We start from the raw sequence: 21,678 nt of genomic DNA, 5'->3' as shown, positions 1-21,678 counted from the left end.
CTCCGTGAAAATTGAGGACAACTAGGACATGCCTTGGGTGGCATGGTGGCGCAGTGGTTAGCACTGCTGCCTCACGGTGCCGAGGACCCGGGTTCGATCCCAGCCTCAGGTCACTGTCCACGTGGAGTTTGCACATTCTCCCTGTGCCTGCTTGGGTCTCACCCGCACAACCGAAAGATGTGCAGGGTAGATAGATTGGCCACGCTAAATTGCCCCTTAATTGGAAAAAAAATAATTGGGCACTCTAAATTTATTTTTAAAACACTAGGACATGTCAATCACTGCAATGGAGGCAGCCAGGTGGGGAATACGGGTGTGGGGTCACAATCTGAGCCAATATGCACACTTATGCCGTGGTGAAATCTCAAGAATGGGATCAGGATCTGACCACCATTTGTAAAGGTCCACAGAATCTCCCTGACTCCTCAAAAGTCCAGCCCGTTAATTCTGTTTCTCCCCACAGATGCTGCCTGACCTGTTGAGTATTTCCAGCATTTTATGTTCTTATTTCAGATTTTCAAATCAGCAGTATGTATTTTGCCTTTTTATTAACTTTTATCAGGTCTTTTGTGGACACTCCGTGGGATGATCCCAAGCTGAGCATTACATCCAAGAGATTAAAAACTAGTTGTGTTTTCTCTACATCTTGTTTTTCAGGGAGCATATCTCCAACCATGGTAACATGTCCCAGAAAAACGAGAGGAATGGGCAACCTACATGTCCATCATCCCATATGTGAATGAGACCATCAAAACTGGAATAATAAAGAGAAGCATAGATGGAGAAGAGAGTGTAAATGTCAAACGAAGGAAAATTTGGGCATTAAAAACATAATTTTACTTCATTTATTTTAAATCAGTACCTGGCTTGTTCATTTGGTCTACAAATAGCTGGTTCAAAACTCACTACATTGTGTAACTAGATAATGATGTTTGAAACTTTCCTCTGATGTCTCAGATGGTTAAGTGCACTGTGGGACTGAGCCCTACAAAACGACAAAGTCCCAGGTTAGATCCCTGAATTAGTTAATCTCAGCAGAGTACCAAAAGGGGTGCTAAAGGTGATCTCCGGATTGTTGGGCTAGGGAGTGGCAGGAGGGAAAGCAACCAGGATCCCTGCTCCTGACTGCCATCCAGTGACTCCTGTTAACAGAAATACCAATAAACAATTTGCATTTATGTAGCACCTACAACATAGCAAAATGTCTCAAGGCGCTGGTGTGTGCCCATGCGCATGTGTGAGGGCAGAATCAAGCTCATGACCACCCAACCCCACATCTCCCCCTGTCATTATAAACTGGCAACATTCAATAACTATACTCACTCGCAAAGAATACATATTTGAGAAAGGTAACATAGAGGCACCTAACCCAGTTCGAGCCAGCACATTCAGAAGAGGGAAGAAAAGAGAGCAATATTAAGTTAATTTTTTAAAAGTGCACGACTAACTATTGAATCATTTCAGATTGATGTTCAGTGCAGTATTAAATATATTACTTCAGTTCGCTAGGATCCTAAAGTGTGCTTGCGCACATGAGCATCATCTCAGATTCATTGCAAAAGACATGGCCAAAGACATTTCTTCTGTAAGTTCTTCAGGAAGGGTAGACACAATTGTAGTGATACTGCGAGTAAGACAGAGTATCCTAAAAGAAAAATAAGTTTGGAACAAAGATTATTTAAAATTAACTAAAACATTTTGAAAGAATTATTTCCTTATTAATAATTCTTCTCCCTCATCTTATGCTTCATATTAGCTAAAGTAGCCTCAAGCGTCCTGAACTGGGACTGGGTGCAAGTCACGGTTGTGATGCCTATGAAGTTGGAACATGCCAGCTGATCAGTCTCAATGATGAATGATCACCATTGGCCAATTACTGGATGCCCACTTGGGTAGCGATGAGCCACAGGGGCATTTAAACGAGACCTCAGACCTCAAAATGGATCAGGCCTCTTCACCTTGGAATGAGCAGGCTGACGGTAACTCCAACCGTTACACCTCGTTATCAGCAGTAATTCACTTTTCATATCGACTTGGAACTTACTGAGAGTAGCTGTTTGGCAAGATTACTTCAGACATTTCACTAATAAATTCAAAAACATTTCTTGCCCAGGAGGGCCTTTTCCAATTGGTCTGAAGCTGCTTTGGTAGATCGGGCTGATAATTTGGCTGAAGAATTCCATGGATTCATTTCCAGCTGGCTGCTAGTCATCTCTGTAGGGATTAATTCCTCATGCTAGATTCCAATCGCTAGTGCTCAAACCAGAGTAGAAAAGACTTGGTATTGACTGAACGCAGGGCCAAAAAATGGCAAGCCGTTGATTTAGTTCAAGAAGCATATGTCTCTTTCCAAAGTTCATATCCAGCCAGTTAGATACAGGCCATCTAATAAGTCATCTAACTCCATGGCCATGGGATGTGAACGGTGCTATCCCTAATTGCCCTTGAACTGATTAACTTGCTAGGCAATTTCAGAGGGCAGTAAGAGACAACAACATTCTGGTGGTAGTAGTGACGTTGAAAATCCAGAGGCAGGAACTTCCGGTGGCGGCAATGAGTGAGTGAGCCGCACATTCGGAGGCTCTCACTCCGGCGGGATTTGAGGACCTGGTTCCCTGGTTTTGCGGGGCTGTGAAAGGACGGCCACGGGGGCTAAGGAGCGAGCAGAGCTGCATGGAACTGCGGGAGAACAGAAAGCAGCACAAACAGAGAAGGAAGGGACAAAGGCAAGGTGCAGGGGAAGCTGACCCGGGAGCAAAGATGGCGGACCTGCGGACCTCGGACCCGGCGATCCAGCAGGCGCTGGAAAACATGCTGCAGGTGATAAAGAGCAGTTTTGAATCGTTGAAGCGGGGTAACTTGGACCCACTTCAGAAGGCAGTGGATCAGCTGAACCAGAGACTGGATGCCCAGGATGAAAAAGTTAAGGAGCTGGGGGAGGCGGTGGAGGAGCAGGCAGACGCGCAGATGATTGCTGCGCTAGAAGTCGACGGGTTGAAGGAGAGACAGAGAAGACTGCTGGACAGAGTAGAGGAGCTGGAAAATAGAGCCCGTAGACAAAATCTGAGGATCATCGGCCTCCCGGAGGGGGCGGAGGGAGCTGATGCCCCAGCGTTCGTGGCGGACCTGTTGATGCAGCTGATGGGGGCTGAAGCCTGTCCGCGACCGCCGGAGCTGGAGGGGGCACACAGAGTACAGGCGAGACAGATGCGTCCGGGGAGTCCCCCCCGTCCGATGGTGGTTAGGTACCACAGGTTTGTGGAGAAGGAGCGGGTGCTGCAGTGGGCAAAGAGCGCTAAGTGCAGCACGTGGAATAACAGTGTCCTTCACATTTACCAGGACCTAAACCAGGAGGTGGCCAGGCGGCGAGCAGCCTTTAAACGAGTTAAGGAGGTATTGTTCAAAAAGCACGTGAAGTTTGGTCTGCTCTTCCCGGCCCGTCTTTGGGTTACGCATCAGGGCCAACACCACTACTTCTCCGAGCCCGAAGAAGCAATGGACTTTGTGAGGGATCAGGGGCTGGTCTCGAAAAAAGGACCCACGGACGCAAGCTAGGGTCCGTGAATTACTGTTTGAAGGGACGCTTACTGTGCCTGGACTGCTGATCGACTGTTTACTGCTTTAAAGGTGCCTTGTGGTATATTTTTTGTGGGCAGTTTTTGCCTGTGTGGGATGTGGGGGAGGGTAACCCCCCCCCCCCCCCCCCCTCTCGAATGGTCTTTTTCTTTTTTTTTGTTGGTTTATTTTTTCTCTCCTTTTTTTTCTTCTGGTGTGGTGGGTACCTTTTGTTGGGCTCTGAGTGCGCTGGAGCCTGTATTGTAACAAAAGGGTGGCCGGTCAGCAATGGGGATTAAAGATGTTGGTTGGGGGCTTTTGTTTCATTTATGTCTATGGTTTTTATGTTTATTTCGGATGGGGGATGTACGGGTACTGGGTTATTGTGGTGTTGTGTATATATATATATATTTTGGTGCTCAGAAAGGGATGAGGGTTAACACTTTTCTGTGTACACAGCTGGAATTGTATTGTACCTGGAGCAGCCTCGCGGTGCTATTTGTTTACATCTTGTTTGATATTTCCCATCTTAGTGAGACTGCTCCAGTGGGTCGGAGTGGGGGATGGTGTGCTGGGGAGTGGGGAGGAGGTCGGGGAAACAATGGGAGTGAGACAAGGGGGCGCCGGAGCGATGAGCCACCGGGCTAGCAGATTGGCTAGTCAAGGGAGTCAGGTGGGGGGTGGGGGCGGGGGGGAGAATACAGCCAGTGAATGGCAGGGGTGGGGTTATCGGGGGATGTTGCTTGGGGGGGGGGGCGGAGTTATTTTGCTGACGTGGGGGGGATCTGAAGTAGGTAATGGAAAAGAGGTCGGGGGTGTAAGCAGCCAAGAGGCGAGCCAGGAATGGCGCAGCGTGGGCCGGGGGCGGGCCCAAGAAAGGTTATGGCTGACCGGGGATTGTGCCCCCCAACCAGGCTGATCACCTGGAATGTCAGGGGACTAAATGGGCCAGTTAAAAGGGCACGTGTGTTCGTGCATTTGTGGGCTCTAAAGGCGGACGTAATTATGTTGCAGGAGACACATCTGAAAGTGTCTGTCCAGACTAGGCTAAGGAAGGGCTGGGTCAGCCAGGTCTTCCACTTGGACTTGGATTCTAAGTCCAGGGGGGGTAGTAATTATGATCAATAAGCGGGTTCAATTTGTGGCGGAGGGCGTAGTCACAAACGGCAGGGGCAGATTCCTCATGGTAAGGGGCAAGCTGGAGGGAAGAAGATTGGTGCTGGCGAACATATATGCGCCGAACTGGGACAACGTTGACTTTATCAAAAGAGTGCTGGGGAAGATCCCGGACTGGGGGGGGGGGGGGGTGGGGAAGAGAGAGAGAGAGAGCAGGCAGACTCCCAACAATGTCAAGGGAGCTGAAAGGGTTCATGGAGCACATGCAGCCGACGGGAAGGGGCTACTCGTTTTATTCCCGGTAGTGGGGGCGGCCCTGCAGATATGTTCATAAAGTATATTCTAGGATTGATTTTTTTTTTTTTTAAATCGGGAGCAGGGACTGTGTAGGGGAGGTAAAGAATACAGAATACTCGGCAATCACTATCTCGGACCATGCCCCGCACTGGGTGGACCTGCAGGTCGGGGGGGTGCGAATTACCAACGCCCGCAATGGAGGTTAGACGTAGGACTGTTGTCGGAGGAGGGGATATGTGAGAGACTTCGGAAGTGTATGCAAAATTACTTGCAGGTGAACGATACGGGGTAGGTTTCAGCAGCGACCCTGTGGGAGGCGCTGAAGGCAGAAGTGAGGGGGGAGCTGATCTCAATTCGGGCTCACAGGGTCAGGGCGGACAGAGCAGAAATGGACAGGTTGGTTAGGGAAATTCACCGGCTAGACGAGGAGCATGCAGGGTCCCCGGGGGAGGACCTACTCAGGGAGAGACAGAGATTGCAGGCAGAACTGCGGGTGCTATCCACGAGTAGGGCCGTGGAACAACTTAGGAAGGCGAGGGGAGTGGTGTATGAGCATGGGGAGAAGGCCAGCAGATTGCTAGCGCAGCAACTCAGGAAGGGGGAGGCGGCCAGGTAAATAAGTAGAGTAGCTGATGGGGAGGGGAGCAGAGTGGAGGATCCGGCAGGACTGAATAGGGTATTTCGGGACTTCTATAGTAAGCTGTACACTTCAGAATCCCCGGAAGAGCCGGAGGAGATGAAAAGGTTCCTGGATGGACTAACCTTCCCAAAAGTAGGCAGGGGACTAGTGGACGGGCTGGGGGCCCCGATTAGAGCGGAGAAGGTATTGGGGGGCCTAAAGGCCATGCAGTCGGGTAAAGCCCCGGGACCGGATGGATACCCAGTAGAGTTTTACAAGAAGTTCTCGGAGATAGTGGGACCGGTCCTAACAAGGGTTTTTAATGAGGCAAGGAACAGAGGGACCCTGCCACCGACGATGTCGCAAGCCACCATCTCGCTGATACTGAAGCAGGACAAGGACCCGGAATCCTGCGGGTCAAACAGGCCAATCTCCCTGATCAATGTGGATGCCAAGCTCCTGTCCAAGGTCCTGGCAATTAGAATTGAGGACTGCGTACCGGAGGTGATTGGGGACGATCAAACAGGGTTTGTGAAAGGCAGGCAGCTGACAGCTAACTTAAGAAGATTGCTTAATGTGATCATGATGCCCCCGACGGGCAAGGAGGTGGAGGTAGTGGTAGCAATGGACGCTGAGAAGGCCTTCGACCGGGTGGAGTGGGGCTATTTGTGGGAGGTGCTTGGACGGTTTGGGTTCGGGGAGGGACTGGTTAATTGGGTCAGACTATTGTACCAGGCCCCAAAAGCTAGCGTTAGGACGAACAGGATAATGTCAGATTATTTCAGACTACACCACGGACCAGGCAGGGGTGCCCACTCTCCCCGTTGCTGTTCGCGTTCGCCATAGAGCCGTTGGCGATGGCATTGAGAGCTGCAAAGGGGTGGAAGGGAATGACTAGGGGGGGGGGGGGGGTGGAACATAGGGTCTCTCTCTATGCGGACGACCTGCTCCTGTATGTGTCGGACCCACTGGCCGGGATGGAAAATATACTGGAAACATTGAGGAAGTTCGGCCGGTTTTCAGGGTACAAATTAAATTTGGCCAAGAATGAGATGTTTGTGGTGCAGGCAATGGGCCAGGAGAATAGACTGAAGGAGCTGCCATTTAGGCTGGTGGAAGAAAGTTTCCGGTAATTGGGGATACAGGTGGCACGAGACTGGGGTAGGTTGCATAAGTTAAATTTGACTAGGGTGGTGGAACAAATAAAGAGGGAGTTTCGGAGATGGGATGCACTCCCGCTGTCATTGGCGGGGAGGGTGCAAACGTAAAGATGACAATCCTCCCTAGATTTCTGTTCATCTTCCAGTGCCTCCCGATCTTTATCCCACGGTTCTTCTTCAAAAGGACTGGCAAAATCATCATGAGCTTTGTCTGGGCGGGAAAATCCCCGCGGGTGAAGGCGATGCTTGAAAGGAGCCGCAGCGAGGGGGACTGGCATTGCCGAGTCTGATCAACTACTACTGGGCGGCTAACATAGCCATGATAAGGAAGTAGATGGTGGGTAAGGGGTCTATCTGAGAGCGAGTGGAGGCGGCTTCGTGCAGGGGCACCAGTTTGGCAGCCCTGGTCACGGCTCCCCTACCACTGTCGTCGGCCAGGTACTCCACCAGCCCGGTAGTGGGGGCGGCCCTGCAGATATGGGGCCAGTGGAGGAAGCATGTGGGGGGGGGGGGGTGCGTCTGTCTGGGTGATAACCATCGATTCGCCCCCGGGAACATGGATGGAGGGTTTCGAACATGGGGGCGGGCGGGGGTGAGGAGGGTGGGTGATATGTTCCTGGAGGGGAGCTTTGAGAGTTTGAGGGGCTTGGAGGAGAAATTTGGGCTGGTAAAGGGAAATTACTTTAGGTACTTACAGATGCGGGACTTTGTACGCAGATAGGTCCCATCCTTCCCACGCCTCCCGCCAATAGGGTTCCAGGACAGAATAGTCTCTAGAGGAGAAGGAGGAGAGGGTAGAGTCTCGGATATCTACAAGGTGCTCATGAAGGGGGAAGAATCCCAGACCGAGGAACTGAAACTCAAATGGGAAAGGGAGATGGAGGACAGGCTGTGGGCGGAAGCCCGGAGTAGGGTAAACTCAACCGCAACATGTGCCAGGCTCGGCCTGATTCAATTTAAGGTCGTTCACCGGGCCCGCATGACGGTAGCTCGGATGAGCAAATTCTTTGGGGTAGAGGACAAGTGAGCTAGATGCGCGGGAGGACCAGCGAACCATGTTCACATGTTTTGGGCATGTCCTAAGCTTAGGGGGTACTGGGAGGGATTTGCGGGGGTCATGTCCCGGGTGCTGACAACAAGGGTGGTGATGAGTCCAGGGGTGGCAATTTTTGGGGTTTCGGAAGACCCGGGAGTCCAGGGGGAGAAAGAGACAGATGTTCTGGCCTTTGCTTCCCTAATAGCCCGACGGTGAATACTGCTGGCATGGAGGGACTCAAAACCCCCGAAGACCGAACTATGGCTTTCGGACATGTCGAGTTTTCTGGGTATGGAAAAAATTAAGTTAGCCTTGGGGGGATCTGTACTGGGGTTCGCCCGAAGGTGGCAACCATTCATCGACTTCTTCGCGGGAGAGTGAACGTCAGCGGGGGTGGGGGGGGGCCTCAATAAAATTGTTTGTTAAAAAAAAAAGAAAATCCAGAGGCAGTTGCATCAGCACTTTAGGCTGGGGACGGGGTTCACAGGGCTAAATCGCTGGCTTTGAAAGCAGGCCATACCAGCCTCCCCGAACAGGCGCCGGAATGTGGCGATTAGGGGCTTTTCACAGTAACTTCATTTGAAGCCTACTTGTGACAATAAGCGATTTTCATTTCATTTCATTTCATTTCAAATGCCGATTCGAGGGAATCATAGATTTGAGCCAGGGAAGTGGGATGTTAATTTTCAGAGGAGAAGGGAGTCAGGGCATTGAAGGATTTGTTTCTGCGGGGCCAGTTTGCGGGACTGGAGGAGCTGGGGGGAAATAGGGGTTGGGGCAGGGGGAAATGTTTAGGTATATGCAAGTCCGAGATTTCATAAGAAGGCGATACAGAGCTTTCCGGTGGCGCCGGCCCCCACACTTGGAGGAGGCCGGCGCTGACGACAGGGGGAATGGAGAAGGGGGTGGTGTCGGCGATTTATGGGGTGATTCTGGGAGAAGAGAAGGCACTGCTGGAGGAGATTAAGACAAAGTGGGAGGAAGAGTTGGGAGAGGGCATGGAAGAGGGGTTGTGGTGTGAGGTGCTCCGGAGGGTGAATGCTTCAACTTCATGTGATACAGCTGAAGGTGGTGTACAGGGCGCACCTCACAAAGGTGAGGTCAGTCCTGTGGGGTGGAGGTCAATTTCTCCACCGTGCCCTTGCGTGGCTATCTATTGGAGTTTTTAAACATTGTATTTTAAATGTTGAGGGTTGTTGGGAGGAAGGGATTGTTGGCCAGGGGATTGGCATTATATTTGTTACCAGTGATTGTTTGTTGTCAGGTGTAAATTAGGATGAAAATGTGAAAAAGGAGAATAAAAATATATATTTTTTAAAAAGAGCCAACAACATTACAGTGGATCCGGAGGCATATGTAGCTGGACCAGGTAAGGATGGCAGGTATCCTTCCCTGAAGGATATTAGTGAACCAGATGGGTTTTTACAACAATTGGTGATACTTTCATGGTCACCATGACTGAGACTGGCTTTCAATTCCAGATTTTTATTAATTTGAGCTCATGTCCCCACAGCATTAGCCTGGGCCTCTGGATCACTAGTTTCAAAAGAATAGACAGTTTCATAGAATCTCTACAGTGCAGAAGGAGGCCATTCTGCACCGATCCTCTGAAAGAGCGCCTACTTAGCCCACTGGCCCCACCCTTTCCACAAGTCAGTGTTGAGAAAAGAGGCAAGTAAGGAGAATCAGAAGATCTACTGGGATCAAAACCCGTTTCGGTCTGAAATGATGAAACTAGATTAGATTAGCATGGAGGGGAATGTTTAATATTTAAATCACAGAATTGTTATGGCGCAGAAGGTCATTTAGCCCATCGTGTTTTCCCAGCTCTCCGAACGAATATCATGACTTTGTGCTATTTCCCCGCCTTTTTCCCGTAACCCTGCACATTGTTTCTAATCATCTAAATGATAAGTAATCATCTTATACCCTCTGAATGCCTTGATTGAACCTGCCTCCACCACACCTCCAGGCAGTGCATTCCAGAACTGAACTACTCGTGTGAAAGAAGATTTCTTCTCACATATAGTTGCTCGAATTCACAAAATGCGGATGTATGATGATCATGTAAAGCATTCTCTTTAATGATTTGCTTTAAAATGCCACTTTACAAAACAAAAAATGGTGCAAGGATTAATCGATTTAATGGTACTCCTCAACAGACATAGTTTAAAACTGTTCAGTGATTTCCACCGTATACCATTACAGAATGCATCATAAACAAACATGATCTCATCTTCTGTCCAAGCCCTTGGTTCCTGCCAGTCCTACTCACCAGTTTACGTAATGGAACGGTAGCAGAGGCTCCTGCTCAGTCCCCTCACCAACTGCCAGTCCAGATTTTAAAGCTTTAAAATTAGCTTCAATGTCTTTTTTTAAGATGTCCAAACTAACAGAAGACCCACTGAAGTAATTTAGAACTTTCTGCAAGGAGAAAATACAGATACTTTAATGAAAAACAGCTCTCTTTCAATTGCCTCGTAGACACTGCCACCACTCGGTGTAGTATTAAACTGTGCAGAACTGAGTATCCTGAATTTGATTCCAGGTCTCTGCTTCTATGTTGGGAAGGAGTTTTTTGCATTGCTGGTTTTCAAAGTATCTTGCAAAACTGGTAGCAATTCCAAATTAAATTTGTTGGATTCATAAAGGTCACTTTCCAGTAAAACCAGAAGGTTTACACTGGGGTTGCCACTGGTTACACAAAGTCAGGGATTTTCAAAACCGAGATTGATCAATTTTTGTTCTGTAAGATTCCCAGATTCTGCAAGATTTTGCGGAACAAAAGGCGGGTCAATGAATTTGGAGCACTGACTAGTCAGATGTAATTGAATACTCTAGTGGCTAAATGGCCTACAGAGCTATGTTCCTAACATGTTCAACAAAGTTAAGTGACGTTTTATCAATGTGTCATGTTGCAAACATCAGTTAGCCAAGAAGAACACAGGAGTTTTTTAAAATAAATACCTCTTTTTCAATTGTGCTTATTTGCTCAGGATTTTCTATGTCACATCTAGTGATGTTGCTCAATTGACCAATATTTTTATATGCACTCAATTCTTTCAAATGTATGAGCTCTAACACCTATTTTGTGTTCCATTACTTTTGCGTTTTAACTTGGAATATTTTTAAAAACAAAAAGAATTGAAAGATGTTAAAAGGTGCCTCGGAATAAATTACAGGATTAATACAACTGGTTCGGACTACATTATACACACACTGAGCTTTAACAGTCAACAAAAATTGGAAAGGGAATAAGGGTATGATAAAAATGCCTGATGATACATCACCATAACGGACAAAGGATTACAATAATAATTTTTACAATGTGCCCCGAGGTTAATCAAGATGATACTTACATACAATACTGAAAGCTGATGTGCTATGTACTTGTGGCTTCCCAGGTGCTGCACATCATCTTCCAACTGTTGGCTTAAAACCAGGAGCTGATTTAGTTTCCCAATGTGAGAAAAATAATCTGCATTGAAAGCACAGACAAAACAACATTAGACTTCTGCCCTCAACAGCTTAACTGGCGCAATACAGTATGGTTTCCTTGACGGGAAAGGCGTCTATTGGCAAAGTAGGGAAGATCAATAGAATAGGTAAAGCTATGTGCAAAACTACTGATCATGAAGAACTCATAGAGTGTAATCCATGTATAATGAATCTTTTAGAGCATGGTTAAAAAAAAACTTCCTCTGAATTTAATCAGGAAATAAGGGCTCATAAATATATTACAATTAGCACATATAGAACAGTAAATGTGTTACTGACCTACAAATATTGATAGAACAATTCCATGTAATTAATTAGCTATTCATAATAGATTATCCAGCAGTTACATTTTATAACCCATGTACACAACACAAAATTACTCAATTTATAATGCAACACAAAACTGGGTAATATTATTGAATCAACCATACAAAAATCACAGCACTTCACTGAGGAATTCATAGATTCATCACACAATTTAAGAATGTAAGAACATTTCACTCAATGATTCAAGTCATCTTCATGGAGATCAATGTTTTCACCCTCACAGGGTTTTTGTGTATTTTCATCATTTTTCCACTTAAGGGACAATTTAGCGTGGCCAATCCATCTACCCTGCACATCTTTTGGGTTATGAGGGTGGGACCCACGCAGACACGGGGACAATATGGAAACTCCACCCGGACAGTGACCCGGGGCTGGTATCAAACCCGGGTCCTCGGTGCCGTGAGGCAGCAGTGCTAACCACTGCACCCCATGCCGCCCAGGTTTTTGTGTATCATATGTACAAATATAAATAATAACGGCAGTCATTCAATAATCTGAGATAAACTTCATTTTAAGAAACATATTCTCTGCGTGGGTCTCAACTCCACAATCCAAAGGTAGGAGGGCACGGTAGCACAGTGGTTAGCACTGTTGCTTCACAGCACCAGGGATCCAAGTTTGAGTCCCGACTTGGGTCACTGTCTGTGCGGAGTCTGCACGTTCCCCTCGTGTCTGCGTGGGTTTCCTCCAGGTGCTCCGGTTTCCTCCCACAAGTCCCAAAAGACATGCTTGTTAGGTGAATTGGACATTCTGAATTCTCCCTCAGTGTACCCAAACAGGCACCGTAATGTGGCGACCAGGGAATTTCCACAGTAACTTCATTGCAGTGTTAATGTAAGCCTGCTTGTGACACTAATAAAGATTTTTATTCTTCTGTGCAGGGTAGGTGGATTGGCCATGCTAAATTGCCCCTTCATTGGAAAAAAAACTTATTCAAGGTACTTAAGAAAACACAATTCATGCATGCACAGTAGCTGGATTTGCTTTCTGACACACATAAATAACATATTTTCCTTGCTCTTTAAGACACTGCATGCTACACATCATTATCTTGATGAAATGTGTAAATAAACTCTTCCCAGGTCACCACCAGTGCAGTAAAAGCACTTTACATTTTCCTATAGGCACAACCAGAGACAGGGAACTTCCATGCGGCAGTATTTTCCTGTCACCACACCAAATCAATACTGTTGGGAGGGTGTTAAGCTGCTTCTAGAACCCAGGAAGGAATCCAACTCCATATATTTGGGTGTCAGTAGGGACTTATTGAAAGCTCAGCAGCCCCTCAAGAAAATGGAAGCTTCTAGTGTCATCAACTCTGAAAGTCAGTGCCTTTATGTTAAAGAGGGTTATCAACAGTGAGATCTCCTTGTGCCTGGCGGAGATTTTCCAGCATTTTCTCTTTCGTCTCCTTGTGCCTGCTGCCCATGGTACGGCTTGCAGCTAAAAGGCTTCCTGACCAGTTGTTAAGAGGAAAATAACAATCCAAGGCAATACCCATTGCTTTTCTTTAGTTAATTGTGAGATACAATAGAAGCACGATAGGGACTGAGAATGTATTGTGTGAGCAACGAGGAGTGCAAACCCATGTCCTTCCCCAAAATATAAAATAGCAAACCATTGTTTAAAAAAAAGCGAAAATAAAAGACAACAAAGGTTTATACAAAATAAATCAGAAAAATATGCTACTATTAGTTATTAACTCACCTGAATGCAAAACCCTCAATAGTTCTTCTTACGTGCAACAAAATGCCACCTTTGATGTAAAAGCTATAGAAAACTGTAGGGTGAGTTTCAACACTAAACAAAAATTAAAATAAAATTTAATCACTATAATTTAATAAAATATAAAAAGCACCTAAACTAAAACAAAAAAAAAAATGAACTTCTTGCCCCACGGTTTTTGTGAATGATGCATCACATTTTCTAGCTCCAGGTTTCTACATGATTGTGCAGACTTATTTCAAAGCCAATGTCAAAGCAACACTGTCAGTCATGTTTCCCAACAGTTCATTAGTCTCAGACATGGCATTTTCAAATAGGCACCATCATAGTGAAGAAGCTGAATTCACAAATGTTGTATTCGGGTCTGATGAAATACGGATGTAACCACATTAGCATTTTTAAGTCCAGAGAAAACACCATCTTTGTTTGTTTGTTTGTTAAGTAAACATTCAAAGAAGATATAAATAAAGGTAGCAAATGACCACTTTGTATTCCTGGCTATCAGATAGGCTCCTCCTTCCAGAAACATTCAAACCCTCCACCACCGACGAACAGTGGCAGCCGTGTGGACCATCTACAAGATGCACTGCAGTAACTCATCAAGGTTCCTCAGGCCACTACCATCTAGGACAAGAGCAGCAGATACCTGGGAACCCCACCACTTGGAGGTTCCCCACCAAGTCACTCACCACCCTTACTTGGAAATATATCACCGTTCCTTCACTGTCGCTGGGGCAAAATCTTGGAACTTCCTCCTAACAGCACAGTGGGTGTACTACAGCAGTTCAAGAAGGCAACTCACCACCACCTTCTGAAAGGTAACTGGGATGGGCAATAAATGTGGCCTAACCAGCGACGCCCATATCCCGTAAATAAATTTTAAAAAAAGATAACAGGAACTTGTTTATGATTTTTCTGGACACTTTGATCTTCATTGTATATCATTTCATTCAACTCCATTAATTAAAATTAAAATGCTGTTGAAGATTCTGTGCGAAGCTTGAACCTACTCTGCTGCAGAGAAGCTAATGTTATTACGATTTTAAGCTCACTGTAGCAGAAAGATGAAGAAGAATTGAAAATATACTAACACATTTTACAGTTTCAGATGTCCAGAACTCTATCAAAAACAGAAAATGCTGGAAATACTCGGCAGGTCAGTCAGGATCTGTGGAGAGAAACATAGAGTTAACATTTCAGGTCAATAACCTTCAGAACAAAATAGATGAACGGTTATTGACCTAAAGATTAGCTCTATTCTCGCTCAACAGATGCTGCCTGACCGGTTGAGTATTCTTTTCTTATTTCAGATTTCCACATATTTTGCTTTTGCTCTACTCATTTTAACATGGAAACTCCAGGAGTCAATTTCCCTCATCTTTGCTTCTGGACAACACTGATTTTGTGAATGCTCGGATTAGAAAGACAGCTGAAACTGCTTTAACTTGTAAATACTGTACTGTTTCATTTAATTAAAAAATATATTTTCCTGATAAACCCTCTTAGCTTCCCCTTGCTGTTTTTAAAATATTTTCCTATTTTCTCCTTTATCTCGTTATAGTCCTCATAAGCCAACAACCGTCAGGAACAGTTGCACTCTTCCTCAAACCTGTCCAGATAAACTGAAAGCAAGCAATCTGAACTAGAGCAATAAATGTGGTTAACAGAAATGAAAGAGAAAATGCTGGAAAATCTCAGCAGGTCTGGCAGCATCTGCAGGGAGAGAAAAGAGCTAACGTTTCGAGTCCAAAGCTTTGAAAAAGAGTCATTGGACTCAAAACGTTAGCTCTTTGCTCTCCCTACAGATGCTGCCAGACCTGCTGAGATTTTCCAGCATTTTCTCTTTTGTTTCAGATTCCAGCATCCGCAGTAATTTGCTTTTATCCAATGTGGTTAACAGGTCAGGTTATGGCCGATCATCAATCTGGCTATGATCCATCTTCTCTCCCTCAGCATACTTCATACAGAGCATCAATTAAAGGCACAAAAAAGACAAGGAAAGAAGTCTTAACTATTCATTCATGCAAGTTGATTGGTTGGCAGTTAAATGCCGGCCGAATGTTATTATTATACGCCTCCCACCATACCCCATTAACAAAAATTATACATTGGGAGTTTTGACAGCACTTCGGGTTGGGGGCAGGGTCAAGGGAAATGTCGATTCGGGGGAACCAGGGAAGTGAGATGGAAATTTTCAGAGATGGGAGGAGAAAGGAATTAGGACACTAAAAGATTTATTTCTTGGGGGTCGTTTTGCGGGATTGAAGGAGCTGGGAGCGAAGTATGGGCTGGAGCAGGGAGAAATACTTAGATACATACAGGTTCGAGACTTTGCCAGAAAGGAGATAAAGTGCTTCCCAGTAGAACCGGTTTCCACATTGCTGTGGAACAGGAGGACTGGAGAAGGGGGTAGTATTGGTGGTTTACGGGGCTATTTTGGATGAGAAGGGATCAAGGCAAAGTGGGAGGAAGAGTTGGGAGAGCGTATGGAGGAGGGGTTCTGGTGTGAGGTGTTTCGGAGGCTGAATGCCTCCACCTTTGTGTGCGAGGTTGGGGCTGATACAGCTGAAGGTGGTGTATAGAGCGCATCTTATAGGGGTGGCGAGGATGAGCCGGCTCTTTGAGGGGGTAGAAGATGTGTGTGAACGTTGCGGGGGAGGGCCCGCAAACCACGTTCATATGTTTTGATCCTTTCCAAAGCTGGAGGATCACTGGAAAGAGGTGTTTAGGGTAATCTCTAAAGTGGTGCACGTGAAACTGGACCGGGCCCTCGGGAGGTCATATTCAGGGTGTCGGACTAGCTGGGGTTAGAAACGGGCACGGAGGCAGATGGTGTAGCCTTCGCTTCGTTGATCGCCCGAAGGCGGATCCTGTTACGGTGGAGATCAACCTCTCCACCCTGTGCCCTGGCGTGGCGGGGGGACCTGCTGAAATTCTTAACGCTTGAAAAGATCAAATTTGAACTGAGGGGAAGAATGGAGGGTTCTACAATTCATGGGCGTTAATCATTATGCACGTTTGAGAATTGGATCACATCGAGCATTAGGGGGTTGGGGCTGGGAGGGTTGGGGGGGAGGGGGACTGTATGTGTTAATGGTGACCATGGGTGATTCCTGATTCCTTTTTGTCATTTGTTTATGTAAACATGCGGGCTAATGTTTGGGGGTTTGGTGGGAGGATGGGATCGTTGTTATTGATATGGGGATTGACATTACATTCGTTACTGATTATTGTTGGCTGTAAATTTGGGAGAAAATATGTGAAAAAGGAGAATACATTTAAAAAAAAAAAAATTATACCCTGGGATCCTGACACGAGTACTCGTAGAATCACAGAACCGCTACAGCACAGAAGGGGGCCATTTGGCCAGTTCTCTGCAAGAGCAATTCAGTGAGTCTCACTTTCCTGACGTTTCCCCAGGGCCATCAAATTTATTGGCCTTTGGTTGCTTATCCAATTCCCTTTTGAAAGCCATGATTGAATCTGCCTCCACCAGTCTTTCAAGCAGTACATTCCAGACCCTAACCACTCACAGAGTTAAAATAAATTTATTTTGCCAGTCACCTGTATCCTCTGGTTCTCGCCTCTTTTGCCAATGGAGCAGTTTCTTTCCATATACTCTGTTCAGATCCCTCATGATTTGGAACACCTCTGATCAAATTTTTTCTCAATCTTTCCTTCTCGAAAGATAACAACCTTGGCATCTCGGCTATCCACATGCGCCCTCTCTTAAACTTCCACTTCATGTAGTGCATAGAATTGGACACAGTATGCCAATTGAGGTTGAACCAGTGTTTTATAATGGTTCATCACACCTTCCTTGCTTTTGACCCCACACCTAGAGTTATAAAAGGCCAGGATTTAGTGTGACATATATCCAGGTCTCTCTCTGTTGCTGCACCCATTTTATAATTTTACTCTTTAATTATATTGCCACTTTTCATTCTTCCTGCCAAAATGTATTCCCTCACGTATCATAGCTTGTTTACACCATCTTCCAATGTATTGTTGTCTTATTGTTGCATTTTAACTGCCAAACCTTCAAATGTAATCATTATCCTTTATTCAGTAATGTGCTTAATTTATTTGATGCGATTTTACAGTTCTTCTGTAGAATAAAAAAACAGCCACAACCAAAATTATTAAGAGCAATACATTGGTACAAATATCATTTACTTGTAGAACATCCACAAATGTATCAAGACAGGGAAAGCATTCTTACCATCCATAGGAGGCCGTTCCAGCATGTCAACAGGCCTACCGTGTATTACAAATATTTCAACACGGGGAAACAATGTTGACAATCCTTGAGAGTCCAGATAGTCCTGTAAAAGACAATTTACAGTGTACTTTACGGGCTGTGAAAAGGAGACTATTTTGCAATGATACAGCAATAACACCCCTTCAGAAAATGCGTCATGACCCAGGAGTACAATTTTTTTATAACTGTGGTATCTATAAATTCTTTCCAAATAGCGTCTTTACTGCAGATAAACTTCTCAACATCGCTTCACATACCTTCCCATTAATATCACCAGTGTATCAGAGCTGCAACTTGAAGAACTGTAATGCAAATATTTTTCAACCAACCAATGTATATCCCGATAGAAACAATATAGCATACCACACTACAATGAATTAGAGTCTCAAAAGATGATAAAGCACATCACCTCCAACTGTGGAACAGGGTCTGGCAGATGCTCCAGATATTGTTTAATTCGTTCAACATAATCTACACCTGTATGAAAATGAAAGAACAATTTGAAAAACAACCCAAGCATGTTGTTGAATTCTAATATATCATTACTACACCCTGGATAAGTATTCAAATGTAAAGTATCGCTTCCAAGTTAAATGCTTAAGCTTTTGGGGCTTATTTAGCCCCCATTGTTTATTATTAGTACATTTGAACATACGAAAAAGGAGCAGGAGTAGGCCACTCGAGCCTGCTCCGCCATTCAATAAGATAATGGTTAATCTATTTGCGTTGTGAATTCTACATTTGCATCTAACTTAACAATCCTACCCCTTCCCTGAAGCCTCACATATATTCCTTGGACAACAAACAACCAACCAGTCATCATTTACTCGTGAGCTTGAATGCGGCAGGTTGTCAGAATATGGAACAAGCCTCTGTCTATGTCCGCATTCACATGGTTCCAACAAAGTCCATTTGATAAGGATCAGGCTTGGAAATCCTCGCCAATTTTCCCTCCTTCTATCATGGACACTGAGATCAACGGAAAGATACTAATCACCCTTGCTCCCTGGATGAGATCAGCTAACTGAGCACACCTCACTTTTACTTTAAAGTTTTAAAAAAGTATTGTTTCCGTTAGGTTTCCAATGTTCATCGAAGATGGCAGAAATGTAACCTGGGACCCAGACCTCTGCCAATGCAATACGATTACTATTAACTGCAAGGAAAGGTAGAAGAGCACTGCGGGTTAATGCAAATTATGTTTACCTTATTTTATTCTCCGTAACGTGACCCACTTCTATTGAACTGAGCGCAGTTTTCCGCTCGTGTTTGCCCACTACCCCCGCCACCACCCCCTTGGCAAGAAAATAACAAGCTAGAGAACACCAAGTTGGAGTAATACATGTGGAAAACCCCAGTCATTATTTATTCTCCCTCCTTAACTGAGTTTACTATAGAAAACAAACGGTATTAATACCCTGTGCAGTCAGTACACTCATATTTCAACAGTGAAATGAAATGAAAATCACTTATTGTCACAAGTCGGCTTCAAATGAAGTTACTATGAAAAGCCCCTAGTCACCATATTCCGGCGCCTGTTCGGGGAGGCTGGTACGGGAATGTTTATACAGTATGCATACACATACACAACAGATCACAACCGGATTTTATCTTGATTGTATGCAAGAAATTATGCAAGAAATTATCTTTCGAGAATTATAAAAAGTCCAATTAGCTCTATCACTGACTAAACTACGTAAATAGGTGAGCAAAGTTAAATTTATCTCAATTTACAAAGTGGCGGGGAGAATTTAGCCAAGTGTCATTAATCTGGAAATCAAAGGGGATTTATAGGTTGCAGGTTTTCCACCCTCCCAGGTTAAGTAGACTGCTGGGAGACCGAAAGGGCGCCTGGGAAAGCAAAGTGGAATAACAAAAATGTGATATTGAACAGGAAAAGAACAGCAAAATAGAACTACAAAACACCATCTTTACCTACTCTTTATTTTCACAGGGGAGCCTCTGCCTACCCTCACCTCCCGCTGCCTGCAAAACATCACCTAACCTTCCTAACCACCTTGTCTATTCCTAGCAGCCAGTGGCGACGACCCACCGTATGCTCCTTCTGCTGGGACAGTTTAAAGACATCTCAATTTGGGAACCAGTGACAGACAACAAAAACTGTAAATTATTATTATATTCACCACAGTATTTAATTTTGGCTTGAAGAGCTGTCTAAAGAACTAATGTACTTACCTCTTATGTGAAAAGACTCTGACTCTATCGGACTTTTATCTTCCCTAAGCTGTTCCTGCAACTAGAAACAATAATCTCTATTAGTCAAATGATAGCACAAACCTTTGCTAATTCAGAATAGAAAAATGTTAACACTCAAGTAATTTTGTACTATATCAGAGAGCTGAAGATGAAGCGGCACAGGATAAAGTAAAGTGGTTCAAGGTGAGAGAGAGGGTCCCCTCCAAGATGCACAGCATCCTATCTTGAACATAAATTGCCGCTCCTGCATCGTTGAAGTGACGAGGAAAGGCTTTTTTCACCCAGAGGGTTTTCAGGATCTGGAACTCACTGCCTGAAAGGGTATTAGAGGTAAAAACCCTCAACTCATTGAAAAGGCATCTGAATATACACCTCAAGTGCAGTAAGCTTCAGGGTGAACGACCAAATCTAGGAAGTGGGATTAGGCTGGGTGGCTCATTTTTCCGCCGGGGCAGGCTCAATGAGTTAAGTGGTCTGTTTCTATGCTGCAAACTTACAATGATTCTTTGATTATGGGAGGATATTGTCATGAGGCATTAACTCTTTAAGTTGTTAAACTATTTCTTGGATTTATCAGTGGACAATAAAAGATATTGGGATTGCATTTTCAATTGCTTGCATTTGATTATTATCACTGTTCAATCTTCCTATAAAAAGAGCATTTCCTACAGAATTCGAACAATCATAAAGTAACTAATTTTTATTTTTAAAAGGTATCAGCTAAAGTCACAATTAAAAGAATTCTAACCAACTTGTTTTGTAGCTAATATATTTATGATGTGGAGATGCTGGCGTTGGACTCGGGTGAGCACAATAAGAAGTCTGACAACACCAGGTTAAAGTCCAACAGGTTTATTTCGAATCATTCGCTTTCGGAGCACTGCTCACCTGAGGAAGGAGCTGCGCTCCAAAAGCTAGTGATTCGAAACAAACCTGTTGGACTTTAAACTGGTGTTGTAAGACTTCTTAATATATTTATGGTCAGTCATTGATCACACCACGTTGAACTGACAAGATTACGTACTTGATGCACCTCTGCCCGGATAAGGAGATCAAGCTGAAAGCAGAGAGACCAGATTTCCACAGCCACCTGCTCACTGCTCAGTTGGATGGGTTGAAGGGATTTCTTAATGTTAACATCCACTGCACACAAAGGGAACAAATCACATGTTATACTATGAAAATGCAACGTTAACCTGTAAAACACACCAAAAGAAAACATAGAACATACAGTGCAGAAGGAGGCCACTCAGCCCATCGTGTCTGCACTAACCCACTCAAGCCCTCACTTCCACCCTATCCCCGCAACCCAATAACCCCTCCGAACCTTTTTGGTCACTAAGGGCAATTTATCATGGCCAAACACCCGGTGCACCCGGAGGAAACCCACGCAGACACGGGGAGAACGTGCAGACTCCGCACAGACAGTGACCCAGTGGGGAATCGAACCTGGGACCCTGGCGCTGTGAAGCCACAGTGCTAAGTGCTACCTTCAACCGTTGAACACGGTGGGCACCTCCGCGGGGGCCATCGGGGATGGGCACTAAATGCGGGGCCCAGCCGGCAGCGCCCGCATCCCGCAAAAGATAGATTAAATAAAAGGCCCCATTTGTTGATATGATTACATCGGGCGTCTCCCCCCCCCCCCGCCCCGGCCCCGCGATGAGCGGCAGCGGCGCTGAGGAGGGCAGTGGTACCTCGGAAGCGCCGCTGGTAGGTGCAGGGCTCCCGCAGCGGCTCCGTCCTCCCCACTGCTGCCATCGTTACCAGGACAACGGCGAACCCGGACCCGCGTCCCTGCTGCACCGGGCCCGCACCGCGCCGCTCACAACTTTAACCAGGGGCGGGAAAATCCCTGCCATTGACC

The 21,678-nt window shown here is 45.5% G+C and overlaps 1 protein-coding gene across 3 annotated transcripts; it reads right to left on the bottom strand.

Moving 5' to 3' along the window:
- Positions 1–831: 831 nt before the first annotated feature.
- LOC140392062 (uncharacterized) lies at positions 832–21,634 on the bottom strand. 3 transcript variants are annotated; one of them, XM_072477276.1, is made up of 8 exons: positions 21,509–21,634; positions 20,836–20,954; positions 19,791–19,851; positions 18,004–18,071; positions 17,556–17,658; positions 11,143–11,261; positions 10,059–10,207; positions 832–1,645 (listed from the first exon to the last, which is right to left on the bottom strand). In XM_072477276.1, the coding sequence occupies exons 1-8, from the start codon at positions 21,570–21,572 to the stop codon at positions 1,540–1,542; spliced, it is 789 nt and encodes a 262-aa protein (XP_072333377.1). In that variant the 5' UTR covers positions 21,573–21,634; the 3' UTR covers positions 832–1,539. The 3 variants fall into 3 exon arrangements, with proteins under 3 accessions (XP_072333377.1, XP_072333376.1, XP_072333378.1); XM_072477275.1 differs by having other exon boundaries at positions 21,302–21,572; XM_072477277.1 differs by lacking the exons at positions 832–1,645; positions 10,059–10,207 and adding an exon at positions 13,316–13,408 and having other exon boundaries at positions 21,302–21,572.
- Between the last annotated feature and the right edge of the window lie 44 nt (positions 21,635–21,678).

The sequence above is a fragment of the Scyliorhinus torazame genome, chromosome 15, assembly GCF_047496885.1.
Source record: "Scyliorhinus torazame isolate Kashiwa2021f chromosome 15, sScyTor2.1, whole genome shotgun sequence".
NCBI classification, from domain to species: Eukaryota; Metazoa; Chordata; class Chondrichthyes; order Carcharhiniformes; family Scyliorhinidae; genus Scyliorhinus; species Scyliorhinus torazame.
The sequence above is the reverse complement of the archived record's forward strand: the minus strand, read 5'-3'. Positions and strand labels throughout refer to the sequence as shown.

What these genes read in the sequence shown, in the direction of transcription:
- LOC140392062 (XM_072477275.1), bottom strand. Translation starts at nt 21,572, where the DNA reads ATGGCAGCAGTGGGGAGGACGGAGCCGCTGCGGGAGCCCTGCACCTAC. An exon ending in TCCGGGCAGAGGTGCATCAA is followed by an intron (nt 19,852 to 20,835) that starts GTACGTAATCTT and finishes TATTGTTTCTAG; the next exon opens with TTGCAGGAACAGCTTAGGGA. An exon ending in ACCCTGTTCCACAGTTGGAG is followed by an intron (nt 17,659 to 18,003) that starts GTGATGTGCTTT and finishes TGTCTTTTACAG; the next exon opens with GACTATCTGGACTCTCAAGG.